At 46.6% G+C, this 16,833-nt stretch overlaps 1 protein-coding gene across 3 annotated transcripts in view; it reads left to right on the top strand.

Annotated features, from left to right (window-relative positions):
- Positions 1–16,833, top strand: part of LOC138503948 (lamin tail domain-containing protein 2-like) — a 510,184-nt gene that overhangs the window by 364,141 nt on the left and 129,210 nt on the right. For all 3 annotated transcript variants that reach the window (XM_069624071.1, XM_069624070.1, XM_069624069.1), the window contains exon 7: positions 1,153–1,334. In XM_069624071.1, coding sequence (XP_069480172.1) covers positions 1,153–1,334 — 182 coding nt within the window. The remainder of the gene's footprint in view (positions 1–1,152; positions 1,335–16,833) is intronic.

Raw genomic sequence — 16,833 nt, forward strand, 5'->3', positions numbered from 1 at the left:
ACGGCACCCGCGAATGGGCCATTACCGGTCCATTATGAGATGAATGGGCCGGTAATTGCCCATTCGCGGGTGCCAGTATGGCCGGCCTCCCGATCCCCATTGGGAATAAAGAATTGGGGTCGGGAGCATGGTTGCACCGGCACCATTAATAACGGTGGCGGTGCAATCACAAGTTCTGCTCGCGGGTGCCTATCTGCACGCCTAGTCAGACCACGCGTGCAGTCCTGCACCGGCAAGCAGAACTCGTAATGTGGCGGAGAGGTACCAACAGCGCCGATAGCACTACCGGCGCCGTTGTTGCCTTTCCGCCAAATTCATAATGAGGCCCCATGTCTTTACCAATGACATTCCACTCCCAGTCCCCACAGACCGTCGACGCAGGTGGTCCTCCCTCGCTTGTCCAGCCCCAGGGTCAGGATCCTAAGCAATGACCTTTCTCTGGCCACCTGCGCAGAGGATCCATGGGGAATAGAAGTGAGAATACCCTCAGGTTTCTCACAGTTTCCAATATTGGCAGCGGTCATGATCCATGGATCTGTATCCACTGTGCACGGGAAGACCCCTTGTGTGTATAACTGCTTCCATCACAATGACGGGGACTGATTAACACCCAGCAGCCCAACAAGCCCCTCCAAGACATTAAGGCCCCCCGCGGCCTTGTCCTAGCCCTCCACCACTTCACCACTATGAATCCTACAGCCAGAGTACTCTTAATATTGGCACTGTTAAGCACTGAGCTCTCCTAAGGGATGGGGATAATGAGCCACCGTAGATGACATGTGACCTTCTCATCCATATAAAGACCTCTTTAGCATGGCTTCCGACACTTGCTATTGTGCACGTGGAGCATGCTCTTTGCCAATCTGGTATATATTGCACTGAGTTGGTGCATACACTGGCCCTTAGGAGATAGTGTACCATATTACAACAAGTTATGTTTTTATGCAGGTGTACTTTGAGTCCTGATGTTGATGTTGTTTCGCTACCATAATGCATTGGCATAGTGGCAAGCCTTCTGGTGGGAGATTGATGACCAGGAAAGCAGCATTCTTCCGGACACACCAGGGTTCTAGAATCAGGGCATAGGAATGGAAATGGAAACTGAATGCCCCTTTTCTGCTAATTGTATTTCTTCCGTTGCTCCCATTTCAGCCTATTGACTGGTACCGAGCTCCACACAGAGTCTCTTCTGCTCTGGAACGGAAGGAGGACGCTTCACAGCAAAGGCAATCCCAGCTCCCCAGTCCCACAATCAGCCAGTGCCCACCATCAGAGGCCAAAGGATTGTACACCCCGAAGCAAGAACTGGCAGCTCCTCCCCTGTGGAGGAATAGGTAAGAGTAAACCCGAATGTGGAGAAGCTACGGTGCAGCGGCAGTGTCAACTATAACTCTGGGGAATCATTTCATGTGGGTGATCTTGTTTTGGTCCTCTTTCCAGCTTTTCGCCCAAAAACTTAATGTATTGCACGTGCAAACTCCGCATATCAGCATGGACACCGCTATTGTCCTTCCACTGTTTCTTTGTAGTGGACCATGTTCTCAATTTGTAGCAACTGTTCTCTGCCCACCTCCTCTCCATTGATGAGGAAGCTTGCCCAGGTGCCAACAATTGTATATTGAAAGAACCCGTTATGACATGTATTGTCCAGTCCGGAGAATACGACATTATCAACCATTATCAATACCGATGTTTGGCTGCTAGAAAACACGGCGACTGTTGTGTTCCCTGCAAAGATCCACAGTTCAAGGCAGAGGTTTGTTCCTACAGTGGTGCAGTGGAAGGCATATGGAGTAGGAAGTGGTACTAGGAGAAGGGGCTGGGTAATTTCACTTCCTGTCTGACAGACAGGGTGCAGGATCAGCCGCATCCTATAGTGTATTTCAAAATGGAATAAAGAAATAGGCCCTCATTACAAGTTTGCTGGTCCGGAAACAACGGTGTCGGTAAGCTTACCAGCACCGTTGATTCCATACCAGCAAACTACGAGTCTGCAGGTGGGTTGCCTTCCCGTCTGCCAGGACTGCCCTGGCGGGCGGAACGGCACCCGGCCGCAGACTTTCACTGAAACACTGGCACTGTCGTTGATGGTGCCAGTGTTTTAGTGGTCCCCACTCTCATAGAGTCCAATGGGACTCTCTGGGAATGATGAACAACATAGTTACTGGCGCCTGACTTACCGGCAGCCAGGGTTGTAATACCCGGTGTTACCGGCAAGCCAGACGCCATTAACTGTTTACGGGTCTGGCAGCAGCCTGCCAGATTTACCGGCACGGCTACTGCCAGACTCGTAATGAGGGCCAAAGTCTTCTTATCCAAACCAGGGCTCAAAAGTGTTCATTATTCAGGGGGGGCTGGAAATTGACGAAGAGGGTAGATTGCACCCACACTCCTACCTGCCTGCGGCCACTGAACCCTTTGGAAGTTCCTCATTCTCTGCGGACTCTTCTGCGATTCGGTTGCTTGTGATTGCTCGACATCACTCCCTGCAGCATTTGCCTACCAATCTTCTCCCACTGGCTCCCTGTGTGAGCCTACTCATTGTTTTCCTTCCTACTGCCACCTACTTATTATCTCACAGATACAGTATGCCACAGGCTGCCTTGTTCTCTCTGTTGGAACTCTCTAGCCTTGTTCCCACAGACCACGGGGCGTGACCACGCCCGCCCACAGAACTGCGGCTGGATTGCTTCTTGATCTTCGATTTTAACTTGCGCTCCGTCCAACAGGCATTTGCCTACCGATCTTCTCTCATAGGCTGTCCATGTGAGCCTACTTGCTGTTTTGTTTCCTACTGTCGCCTACTTGTTATCTCACAGCATGGACACAGAGTGCCGCCTCGTTCTCTCTTTTGGAACTCTCTAGCCTTGCTCCCACAAAACACGTGGCAGGGCTGCGCCCACCCACAGCACTGCTACTTGGTTGCTTGTTAATCTTAGATTTTATGTTGCATGCACTCACATGTGTGCGGCTCCACAGTCGATTCCCTGAATTCAGACTAGTACTCTGGTGCAGTAGGCAGAATCATTATTTCTAGCCTGCATTTAGAAAATTCATGGCTATAAAAAGAAGCTGGGGTCGAGAAGAAATAACCGGAGGAAGAGTCATTGAAGCAGAAAACACCAGCAAACCAGTTCAAAGGACAACTCATTATGGGCCTCATCACAAGTTGGGTGGTAGCCCACCGTTTTTACTGCTCCGCCTAATCTCGAGTCTGTCGTGTTTACACCCAGCTCAGAGTTGCCAATTTTGAGCACAATTACCGCTGGCAGCATTACCGGTATTACACAGTAATTGCACCAAAAAGTCCAATGGACCCAATGGGGAGTAACGGTTAGCGGCCAACCCGTGATCTGGCAGCAATACCGCCAGACAGGTGGGCACTAACGCAAATAAAGGTGGGCGGTAGCCCAGCTGGGCTACCGCCCAACTCGTGATGAGGCCCTATGCCATGCAGAAACCCACATTTTTCACAAAATAATCCAAGAAGCAACCTTGGGCAGCTTAGGTAGAGACAACATGTATTTCCATAAGCTGTGCAGAAATGTACAGGAAAACTGGCATAGTATGCCATCCCAAAAATGTGCCCCTGAGCACAGAAACCTCAGGGTTTTTGCACGGTTTTACACAATGAACCTTGTCCAGAAAGTCAGTAAGATAGATACACTTACATTAACTATGAACATCCTGACAGAACATCCTCTGACCTTGGAGATCATGGTTACAGTACTCTTCATGACCTGTTCAATTCTGCAGTCTACCCACATGATACAGACCACCGCCTCCATCAATAAGACCTGATCCAGTGTCTTGCACCCACATGATCCTTCTTCTGGTTCTCAGGCGGTAGAATACACCTTCATTCATTTCATGAAACATGCAACTGGGCATACCACTGCCTTGGGCAGAGGCCAACATTATTCACGTATGTCCTTAGGGGTTCTTGTGTGTATGCCAACTAATCAGATCTCTTACCGTGCCACCTTCCTAAGCATGGCTTTCATTACCAAGTCATCTCCAACTATGGCTGTGGTTTTGCTCTGTTCCATGGCTCATGCGTGCCCGTGTGTCATCAGAAATAAAAAAAAATACTGTCAACATCAACAGTTCCCCCTTTTGTTCTCTTAGCACAACTTTCATACATATTTTAGTCTTTTCATTTAACCTATTAAATTCTTAATGGGATAAATATCTTTCTCGCCAACTCCGCCCAGTTTGAATACTACCTGCATTCCCTAATTCTAGACCATTTCTTTCATATTAATGTAATAGTGTTACTATATTCAAATGTGTATACAAAACATGTAATCGCAAATATTCACTTTGCATTATTTTCAGTACTTTATCTTGTAAATCATCTTCTTCACCATCACTATTAGTATTGATACAATCGATTTCTATAAAATCAGTAGCCATATGCAGCATCCTTTAATTATGAATGTGCAAAGAGTTCTTTAGGTGTTTGTGGCAGCAGCAGAGTGAGAAAGTGAGGCCAGCCACTATTATGGCTGTTTTCAGCATTATCCACTTCTATGAAACGTCCATCTTGAGCATTCTAGTACCACATCCAACCTGGTACAGAGGGTGACTGTTCTATAGGCTATTTTATATGATATGATAGGTTATTTATAACGCACTTAATACCCAGAGGTTTCTAAGCACAGACCCGGATCGAACCTGTGTTGCTCCGTGTCGTCTTGCTTCCAAGGCGAGCACGTTGCCACTGAGCTATCCCCCCGAGACATTCTTTTCATGTTCATGATTAAACATGGCATGTTACACATACAGCTCCTTTTCAAATCTAGTCAAGACCTAATAATTAAAGTGGGGGGACTCTTCAACAAACGCGTTGGAATGTGACGTTGCCAGAAATTAGCATATCAAGGTGAAATATGCGCATTTCATTAAATTGGCTTTTCAGAGCTACCCAAATTGAGCAGGACGAATGGCATTTGCCATTTATAAAATCAGCACACGCACAAAACCAAGACAGGATATTTTCTTCTAATAGTGTTTTTGAAAATGTTGAAAGGTGTGCATGTTTTAAACTCCAAGAACCACTACAAATGTTTTCCCTGGGACTTGCAATACCGAAATGGGATATTTAACCTTTTAGTTATTTGTTATTTTTGATCGGTTATATAGTGCAGTGTCCTGTCCTTGGACTACTCATCCTCCATAGCGGCATTGGTGACTGTATCTTCCCCCACCCCTTCACCTCTCCAGGGTCTGCCATGTGCCTGGAGCAGAGACTTTTGAAATACTCTTCTGAAACCTTTCTGGCAGTACTTTCGGAACTGCTCCCTGGGACTAATTTCTCTACATCTGCGTTCCAACAGGTTATCCCTTGGACTACCATCCCCATGCTGTTGGGTTCCACAGACTTGTACTCCCTGAATAGTAGTGCCCTTCCTCCTCTCACTTCCTCTGTTGTTGACAGAAGCCGTGTGCCATCTTATTAGATAGGACTCTCCTCCACCCTAGGTCATCAGCCTTTAATTTGTCATATCAAGTAAGCCGGGTAATTTGGCAGTAGGGGAAGCAGGAACGGTATTATCTGCTAATGGCAACCATTTACTGTTTTTCATTTTCACCCTGGGCCTTGCAATACTGTGTTTAGGGGCACACCTTTCTACTTTTTTGATGCTACCACCAAACTGGCTGTTCATCCAGTTAGTCGGGCAATACCTTTGGGGATCTGAGAAGGTTGGCATAAGGCACTGATGAAACATGACAAGGGTTAATTGAGAATCTAGCCCAGGTGGGCTTGTTGAGAACGCAAACCAGAGATTTTCACTGAGAACCTAAACCGGGAGGACTCACTGGTTACCCGAGCCAGGAGGGAGCATGTGGTCGGCTCTTAAGAAGCCTAAGGCTATGGTGGCTCTGGAACAACAAAAGCCCTTGGCTGAGGAGAGTCATAATAACTGCAGCCGGAATATCCACCCAACTCAGACAGGGACAAAACAGCAATCATCTGAACAGCAAGTGACAAAGGCCCAGGAAGGCCAATGTTCATCAGTAACCTCTACAGAAAGACCCCTGATCATGTGAATCTAGAGGCACTCTGAGTGACTTTACACACATTCCTCCAGAGTGTCCTGGACCTAACTATGAACTATTGTAGAATAGGACACATGGACTTAGCACCACAGTTCTAATGTAGATTAGAGTTTGTTTCTTTGACTGTTCCTTTTACTTATTTTGTTCTCCTTAACCACACACTATTACAAGAAATGCACCCTTGTTTTTATAAATGGAGAAGTTGCCCAATAGATCTAGGGTTTCGGCCCAGTCCGCTGTGAATAGTTTTCATTTTACCACCCCAGGCACCACCCTTAGCTCCTCTGGGGAGGACCCAATCTGACAAAGAATCTCTCACATGGTAGTCTTAAACCGAGTCAGAGAGGAAGCCGATTGGAGTGATGACACCTCACCCAAAAATTGGTACAGGGAGTTAATCGTAGGGTTTAACATTTTGGCGTATTCTGCCAACTTCCTCCATAAGGCTCTAGCAGCCAGAGAGGTGAGTCCCAACACGTGTCTGACAACTGCATTGGAGACAGAATTGTTCAGGACCAAACTTCTCTTAAGTGAGGCCCCCAAATCAAAGGGGACAATGCCAAGACCATATAGGACAAAAGGTTCAACATTCTGGAGGTAGAACCTGATCAAGGGTACCAAGGAATAGCCACATAGTTGGAACTGCATTCATTTCATTTTGGCCAATAAGATAGGGAATCCCCCTCTGAGAAGAGTAGTCCAGGCCCCACTAGAGAGGTTGTTTGCAAGATTAAATCCCAGGTACCTCATTGGTGGTATCCTTTCAAAAGGCTGATCTCCCGCCTTCCAGATGAAAGCTTTTGGATGTTTTATGGTGGAAAAATGACAACCTTGGATTTCTGCCTATTGATTTTTAACTGCCTGATTCATAGAATTATTTGCGTGAAAAACGCAGATTTGTGTGCCTTTCTACTCAAAAATCCCCATACTTCAAACAGAGATTTTCGGGCAGATAGGCGTGCAAATCTGCGTTTTTCACGCAAATAATTCCATGAATCAGCCTGTAAGTTGTTTTGGACAGCGTAGTGATGGAATGTGGTCAGTTTCCTGTGGAAACCAATTGGAGTCTTGTCGAAAAGAATAACGTCATCTGCAAAGGCCAACCAGTTTAGAATTACTTTGCTCATCTGTGCAGAATTTGTAGTTCCAGACTCCCACAAGGCGGCAATGTCCGAAACATGAAGGTTGAAGAGGGTGGGAGCAACCACACAGCCCTGCCTAAGTCCACAAACGTAAGGACAGGTGTGGAGGTAGCCCCCTCCCTCCTCAGCCTGACCCGTAAAGATAATTCACTATGCAGCAATGCCAAGATCTGGACCGTTTTAAGTGGGACTTTCCACTGTAGGACTTTGCTCCACAGGGTCTCCCAACTTACAGTATTGAAAGCATTGGACATGTCTATTGAGACCATATAGACTGGGCCCACCACCCCCTTTTTTACTGCTGCAGAGAGGTGTGAGATTATAGTGCCATTGAGGGAGGTCCCCATGCCAGATTGAGACGCTACCTGGTGTTTGTAGAGAAGGTTGAGATCCTTTATCTGTTGGGAGAGGTCTCGGAGCAAAAGAGAAGCAAACATTTTACTAGAGGCATCTAAGAGGGCGATACGTCTGAAGTTCGTCGGATCAGACATGTCGCCCTGTTTGTTGATGGGTATAATGATGGATTGTTTTCAGGGGTATGGAATATTACCCTCTCGATAGATACTCTTATAGTGGGTCAACAAAGGTCCCACCCATAGCTCTGGGTCCTGCTTAAAGCGCATTGGCGGGATACCATCAGTACCCGGCACTGAAGATGACTTAGCCCTCCCTATGGCGCACCGTACACCCCCCTCATCCCAAAGGCCGGCACCCCGATCCTTTTGGCCCATATTGAGAGACAAGCACTTGCTCTCATCCCTTTGACCAGCGCATTTGTTCTGCAGGTATGCCAGCCAGGTGTGATCTGGTATATTACAACCCTTCTCAGAGACAGAACCATTTGAGGTTTGCCTTATCGCGACCAAAGGTTTGTATGATTGTTCCCTGCCAGTGTTTTTAGTATTGCCTGATTGGTTGCTATATGGGCTTGTCGTCTCCATTCAGTGGCTATTATGTTGTAACAGGCTTGGATTTTCTTCTTGGCCGCCACATATTGTGATGGCAAAAAGGAGGCCGAAGGAAGGGATCCCAAATCTTTTCTTTTAAGATTCTTTGCCCGTGCAATAGTGCTGCCATATCGGTGAGTGTTGAATTTACCCTTATCTGCAAAGCGGGCCAGACATGTATGCAGTGTAAGATTGAAAGATTCCACTGAAAAGATACTCGTCAAGTACCCCCTTAACTTCATTGTGTGATTAAGAATATTGAGGACATTCCTACAATTTAACACATTCCATCTAACCAACAGGCCACCTCTATCTGGCAAGATAAATGCTGTTGATAACTCAGTCAGGGCGAACTCCAGACATAAATGCAGAGTGAGAAGAAGGGGCAAGTGATCACTGCCTACAGACAGGCCCCTCGTGAGGGGTTCACAACAGTATAACAAAGGGAAAGAGACAAAGAAATTATCTATCCACAAGTTTTTAGTACCCCTGGACCAAGTACAGAAAGTTCCCATTGATTTTTTAGTGAGAAGACAAATACTTAGATCCCAGTTATACAGATGGTTTAGCCAAATAGTGGGATGGTCTGCAAACCCCAGTTCGGGTCTAAAGACCCAGTTGCCTTGGTCTTGTGGCCTGTGACCCTCCGCACAGTGCGCATTAAGATCCCCCCCAGTATAATCATGCCACCTTTGGCCTTTGCCAGCCACCCCTCCAACAGCCCATTCAGGCCTTCTAGGAAGGACTTCAGAGCACACTTTGCAGGGTTCCAATATGTGTTACCCAGTAAAAAGTCGTCAGGGCTGTCCTTGAATGTAACATTGACTGCCAAAAGACCTTCCAGGGGAGTTGTTACCTCTTAGTGGTAACATTTCACCCCCAGATCAATGGCAATGGCCAAACCCCCAAGGGGGAGGCCTCTGCACCCCCTAGTTGCCTTCTTGCAATAGGTATGAAAGCTCTGGAGCACAAAATAATTCATGTCCATAGTCTCTTGGAGAAAAGGAATGTTAGCCTCCCCCACCCATGCTTCTAATCCACAAACGTTCCATGACACAAATTTGCACTCCCCATCCTAGAGCACATTTTTTGACTGTCTGACCTCGGAAAACATTTGTACCGCGGCTTCCAGCCAAGACCAGTCTGCCAAGGCCACAGTCGCGCCAGATAATGAATTAGAGCTCAGGAGGTCTGTGCCCAATTCAGAGGTAATAGATTTGGGAGTCAGAAAATCAGCCAGCGTTGTTGGGACATGGAGATCAAAAAGATCACAGCCTACCACCTTAAACATTTCACGATCTTGCCACACTATTTGTGCTATCAGGTTTGATTTAAAGTGGCAGGCACATCTGTTAGTTCCTGATTTGGGAAAAAAATCACACGCGTTATGTCATCATTTCTCAATGCGCGTAGAGATGGGATTTCCTGAAAACCCCTCAACATGTGTGATATGTTCATAGATTGTTGGACATTAGCCTGGGAAACAAAGTCCCACCGCATGATAGTCCCCTGGAAGGTATCAGCCCTGGTTATATTAGATGAGCCATCATGCCTGGAAGACGACAGCGCAGGATCTGCTGGTAGAGACGTAGGCACCTTCGCAGAAGTCCATGCCTGCAGTGTCATCACAGTAGGTTCCAGTACATCTTGGTGAATAGCCAGTGACCTTGGAGAAGCCATTGGGACCACGTTGCTGATCTGCACCTGGGCTAGATTGGATGGAATAGAGTTGCGCAAGAACGATGTCATCTTACTTTGTTTGGTGGCTGTTTTCTTCTTGGGAGTTCGTAGTTGGGGTCTGGAGTCCTCAGATATACCCTGAGCCATGGGGGAAAGTATTGTCAGATATTCAACTGCCAGGTCCTTAACTGTGTGCTTTCCTGAGAGTGTGCTTATGAATTATTGGACCTTTTTCCGCTTGTACAGGTAAGAGGCCGGAAGGTTTTTAGACTTTCCACTGTTGCTCTTTTTATTTTTACGTTGTTTCCTTGTCTTTTATTGTTGGGGGTCCTCGTTGGAGTTAGGGGGTGGTGAATCAGCAGCGAACTGCTGCACCGCCTCAACGTTCACCTCTTGACTGTCTCCTGCCACCTGTAACAGAGCCACTTCCCGTTGTTGGCTGTCCACAAGCACTGTCGGGGTAACCAGCGTGGTGCTTTGTTCCAGGCTAGAGGATGGTAGTTTTCCCAGGGCAAGTGGTTCTGGTACTTCCCAAACATCCTCGTCAATGCATACGCACTCGGGAACGAGGGGCCCCATTTGTGGGTTTTGGTGTGAGGAAGCACGATGAGGGCATTAGGAGCCTTCCAGTGATAGGGTAATATTTGAGTCAAATTTACCCAGCTTCCTTGCATTGTCCTGAGCAATGTCCTTGATGTTGTTGTACATCCTAAGCATATATTCTAGCAACAGATACAGTGCTGAGATCGATGCTGGCCCAACGAGTCAATCTGCGGCACTACCATATAGTTCCTCTTCGTTTCCATGTTGTTAGACGTAAAGAAGTCCCCATTTAACGAGTGCTTGAGGATAGATTTCGGGATGTGATTATCCAGATTTTCTGTGGGGGGACTTGGGTGGAGACCCTTCAAGTGAACATATGGTCTAGCCCCCAGGGAATAGGACCTGCAGCCTCTGTTCGTTGCCCTCTCTGTATTTTCACTGAGTCTTCAGAATCGTCCAGTATCATGGAATGATTTAAAGATGTCGAGGTGGCAGCCTGCAGCCCAGGGTGTTCTGGAGCCTCCCTTCCATAGATGATCCAGCCAGAGGCCTCCCACCCTCCACAGTCAACCTTAATCCAAGCGCAGGGGAGCGCAGACTCGATTTATCCAGTTCCACCATGAGAATAGTACAATGATTTAACCCATTGAATGTTGGGTTAGTGACGGGTGGATTCATTGCCGCCTTGGGGGGTTGTATAAGAGGTAGAGTGAGGGATGCAGTATTTAAAATTAAAACCGATCTAGCCACTACTTGTGAGAATAGGGGTGGGGGCGTTTTGTAGAGATTGTAGATAAACGTCCTTTCCCCCTTCCTCTAAGAATAAATGGGTTTGTACCCCACTAGCCAGTGTGCTGCACTCTTAAACGGTTAGTATGTTCCCCGGGTCCCTTTCTTTCAGGGCCTCCAAACCCTTCTCCGTAATTAACAGTTTCATGCACCGCAGCTTTGGAATGAGCATAAATAAAAGAACACTGATTCCACACAGCAGTCAAGCCACTCTGTGCTTACCTAATGCTGATTATGGAGTTTGTGTGGGCACGGCACACCTCACTCGCCCACAAGACCAAAAGACCACTTATTGTTCCACTTGTGCTCCGCGCAAGCTCTGCGCTGTTATGATGTCTTTATGCAAGTAGCGTTCCTAGGCTGCAGCGGGCTTCTCCCAGGAGAATGGAGGGTGGAGACAGACTCCACGATTGGAGGACAGACTCCAAGAAGAAAGGACAGATCCCGCGTTGGGTGCACAGCCAGCCGCACCGTAATCACACACAAAGAAGAGGGTAGCAAAACAGACCAAAAGACCACTTATTGTTCCACTTGTGCTCCGCGCAAGCTCTGCGCTGTTATGATGTCTTTATGCAAGTAGCGTTCCTAGGCTGCAGCGGGCTTCTCCCAGGAGAATGGAGGGTGGAGACAGACTCCACGATTGGAGGACAGACTCCAAGAAGAAAGGACAGATCCCGCGTTGGGTGCACAGCCAGCCGCAACGTAATCACACACAAAGAAGAGGGTAGCAAAACAGACCAAAAGACCACTTATTGTTCCACTTTCATTTTATTTCATTTATGTTCAGAGTCTGAGCCCTTTCACATTGGCAGGGGAACGAGGCAAGGATGTCTGCTTTCCCCCTACTATTTATATTGGAGCTGGAGCCGCTTTCCATAGCTATTCGGCTAAACCCAGGCATAAAGGGAATAGACGCACTGGCGGGGAAACAGAAGGCGCTTTTATACGCAGACGATATTACGCGAACACTGGTGGATCCAGTCCACTCACTGAAGGAGCTGATGAAAACAATTGGCGTTTTCTCCCCCTTCTCCGGATATAAAATCATTGGGAAAAGTGCAAAGCAATGCCCCTGAATGATATAACCTACAAAGATTGTGTGGAGGAGACCCAGTTGCGATGTGTACGGGAGTGTCTCAAGTACTTAGGAATATCCCTAAATAAGGGCTTCACAAACATGACTAGGGACAATGTGGAACCAGCATAGGGGAAGGCGCAAGTGGAGTTTGAGAGGTGGGCTTCGCTGAACTTGTCTAATTGGGGGAGGATCCAAACAGTTAAAATGGTTACGGCCGCCCGATTAATCTATGTATTTGGCATGTTGCCCCCAAAAGTATAGATGGTGCTGATGAAACAAATACTACAGAGCATCAAGTTGTTAGTGTGGGAAAGTCAAAGGCCAGGACTGAAATCATGAAAACTGTATGCGCTAGTGAAGGCAGGGGGCTAAGGCTACCTCAAATGGAAGTACACTATGTCACTCAGAAATTGTGTCAAGTGGCAGAATACATCCGGGGGGGGGGGCGAGTGGGGGCACAGGCCCGTATGCATGGTATGGGAGCAAAAACCTTCACGGAAGGAGGGCCCACGGGTTATCTTTGGAACGGAGCTGAAAGATAAAGAGGACCCAATACTCAGCACAAACACTACAGTGTGGAACAAGGCTCATGCATGGTTTAAGGTGGATGGATATTGGCATCTGGAGGCTCCAATCTGGCATAACAAGAGGATAAGGATAGGGGAAAGGCAGGTCTGCTGGAAGAGATGGGCGGAGGCAGGTATAAAGCAGGTGAGACACATTTGGAAGGAGAATGGTTGTATAACCTTCCAAGACCTCTGGTTAAAAAGGGGTTGGGGGGGCGGAAGAGGAGCGGAGGCATGGACAACTGATGCACTGCGTCCAGAGGGTTGTTAGGGAGCAACAGGGAGAGATATGTAGCTCACCAATCATGACCTTGCTGGAGAAGTGGAGCTGGGGTAGGGGCCTTGTATGTCGGCTTTACATAATAAATTGATTGTACTCGAGTAGGGAAGGAGTGGTGGACAAATGGCAAAAGCTTCTAGGAGAGCAAAACTCAAAGGAGACAATACACTGCATATTCCAAAACTTTAAAAACTTTGCGAAAGGGGTCACGCGGAAAGCTTAAGGTTTATGCATCATAAGACTTGACAGGGTTGGTACTGGATACCAGAAAAGATTAAAGCTGCCCAGTTAACACAGGATAAGTGTTGGAGGTGCGGTACCAGTACGGGGGATCTAGGGCACACCTTGTGGTACTGTCCAAAGGTGCAGGGATACTGGCAGAGCATATGGGAGGTAATATAGCGAACTCTAGGGTGGGGTACCCGAAAGAACCCAATATTATGCATCTTGCAAGACATGTCGCAAGAGCCGAGTATACACCGGCCGGGGGGTTGAGAAATGGCTGGGTACAGCACTGATGGTGGCAAAACAGATAATCTTACGGTTACAGAAATCAAACTTAGGGCTGTCATTGAGCGCATGGGAGCAGGAAAGGGTCAGAGTAGCCTCGTATGAGCGACTGATATACAAGTTAAGAGACACAGAGGCAGACTTCCGGTTAACCTGGGCGAAATTTCTACAGGGCACCGGAGTAACACAGTTAAATGGGTAGTGCACTCAAACATGTTATGGTTTAAAAAGATGGGCCATAACGAAAAATACATATACAAAATATTTTTAGAAAAGGTCCCTAGGAAAAATTTGTAGGAAATGAGCTTCAAAGTTTTCACATGGGGGCATTCATTTTGTGAAATGAAACAGCCTCCTTTGTTCAGTGCTCCCGCGGCACTAATCAAGCAAAAGTCCCCTAGTGGGCGCTTTTGCTTACTGCTGCCGGAGTGCAGAGCTTAACATGAAGAAAGAAGGCCACCACAATGTTCATAATTGCCTTGACTTTATTTTTATGTTTCCTCTGCTCCCCCAGTGCAAGAGAGCTCAGAAAACCTAAAATAAAAGGCACAGAAATTATAAATACTTCGCCGGCTGCCGGCACGCCAATTATAAATACTTTGCCAGCCACGGCGGAGTCTTTATAATAGCAAAGTCTTTCGTTTTAAGTTTCCAGAGTGCGGGAAACATAAAATGAAAGTCACAGCAATTATGAATACTCTGCCGGCGGCCAGCAAAGTATTCATAATTGCTGTGACTTTCTATGTTTCCTCTGCTCCCGTGGCCCAGGGGAGCTCAGAAAACGTAAAATGAAAGGCACAGCAATTATAAATGCTTCCCCGGCCACCGGCGAAGTCTTCATAATTGCTGTGACTTCCGTTTTTTGTTTCCCGAGCACAGAAAACTTAAAACGAAAGTATCAGCATTTATGAAGACAGGCGGCAGAGTCTTCAATAATTCTGGTACTATCTCAAGTTTCCGGGCAAGCCTGGGAAACTGAAAGCGAAAGTACCAGCATTTATGAAGGCTCTGCCAACCGCCGATTGTGGTGAGCGGTGTAGTATTTATAATTACCCATTCTTTCCTTTTACATTTTCAGGCGAGCCTTGGAAAATTGAAAAGAAAATACCGCAAATTATTGATACTATGACACCAGCTACAATTCTATAATCATGAATTCGGAGAACTCGAGTTCATGAATATAGGATTGCGGGTGGGGTAAAATGGAATAATAAGGTAAAGGCAGCACTCACCAGAAGCATGTCCTCCTGCTGCAGCCTTCCAGCATTCTCTGCTCTCAGCAGCAATAAGGAAAAGCTCCCAGTAGGGGGCTTTTGCTTGATTAGTGCCGCAAGAGCAGAGCGTAACATGAACAGAGAAGGCTGTTTCATTTCCCAAATAGATGCCCGCTTGTGCTAAAAATCAGACTTCGAGGCTCATTTCTCACAAATTTTACATGGCAACTTTAAAAAAATATATTGTTGGTATATATTTCTCATTATGGCCTATCTTTTTAAACAATGATATTTTTGAGTGTACTACCCCTTTAAGGCATGCATCGAGGGGACCAAGCGGGATCATTGACAGGCAGGAGGAGACATTGAGATTCATACATGAGGACAGGCTGGGAGGGTGTAAATAGTAGTCTACGGAGGGACCATTATATGGAGGTGAAATCATAGCTTCTGTTTCTTTATATTTTGTTTTATGAAAGTTGAGACCACATTATCATTACACTGTTATGCTAATCACTCTAGCAGCACAGTCTAAACTGGCATAGTAATGGGGCTCAAGGTACAGGGGGGAAGTCGAGGGAAATGGTACCCGCCTAGGTAGGTTGAACAGTCGGACTGATGATGTGAGCCCAGCCCCGAGAGGGATGGAAGAGAGGTTTTGGAAATTGAATAGAGGCTTGGTCACTACAAAATGGAGTCTAGTGGGGAGGAGAGAGGGGGCAGAAGAGGCTGAAGGCAAAGGACTGGTCTCTAGTGAAGTGAATGGCAGTAGCACAAGAATGGAACAGTAAGCATAATGGGAAGTTCAAAGGGTGGGAGCAAACGTGGGTTGGGGACGAATTGGGAGAGATATGTGGCACTCCCGCAAGGCACTAAACTGATTGTGATCAACTGTTTTGATTAACTAACTTGAATCTGATTCAATCAATTCATGTAAAGTTGATTCTTGGAACTGCCACAATGAATTGGGGCAATGAATTCTAGAAAAGACTCACGAATCCAGGGGTGAAAGAGGACCAAAGTCCTTATCAGGGCGGATGGAGTGGAAACTAATGTACTGAGGGGGGCGATTGCTACTGTAATTGTTATGAATGCTATTGGCATAAATTATATGTAATGAATGTTGCAGTAACTATAACATTTATTAAAAATTATAATGGTAAAAAAAAGAAGAGTGCTGGCCACTCTATCGCTGAGAATGTGTTTTTGAGGTGGCAAGAAGCGTGCTGAGCGCTACAAACATAAAGAAATGAAAGGGAAGTAGACAGAGAGATATGAGCTTCCCTGATAGAAAGGGAATCCCTGAATCACTATAGTTTATCGATTATCAATTGTATGCTTAGAGTGTTCATTGAGAGGAACACCCTTTTAAATTCAAGGGAAACTGCTAGGACCCGAAGGCATTTTTCCAATTATCCATTGTGGCAAAAATAAAGTATTTGTAATATATATATATTAGTGAGAAAACTTCAGTTAGTACTGTGTTAAGATGATCCGATGTATTGCAACAAAACCCATGAAATTCAGCGGTTCTATGTGATATTTTAGCATTTTGAAGGCTGAACACAAAAACAACTGATTTATTTCAGCTAATTTTGTGTGGCCTTCAAAATGATAAAATATCACATTCCTCTAAACCTCTCTGCAAAGGTGAACCTGCCCCCGCCACGCAGATCCTCTCCCGAGCTGGTAGGATTTCTAGGAAATTGGGGTGTTTCACCACCAGAAAAGCCCATTTCATCTTCATCCACGACCACCCACCTTCCGAGCCCAACACACCCCCCATCCTCCACCAGTCACACAGACACGCAATCACACTTTTACCCACTCCCATTGCCCCTCCCTTCCCCGCTACAAACATTCCCCCTGCTCTCCCTCACAGGCACACAGACACTCACTCCCAAACACACACACTTACCTCACTCCTGTGACTTCCCTCTCCTAGCCACGCCTGGCAGCCCCTACACACACTTATGTGTGGCACGGGCATAACAGTTTCTCTCAGAAAGACCACTCGGAGC

Source organism: Ambystoma mexicanum, chromosome 11, assembly GCF_040938575.1.
Source record: "Ambystoma mexicanum isolate Mex_15411 chromosome 11, UKY_AmexF1_1, whole genome shotgun sequence".
Taxonomy (NCBI): Eukaryota; Metazoa; Chordata; class Amphibia; order Caudata; family Ambystomatidae; genus Ambystoma; species Ambystoma mexicanum.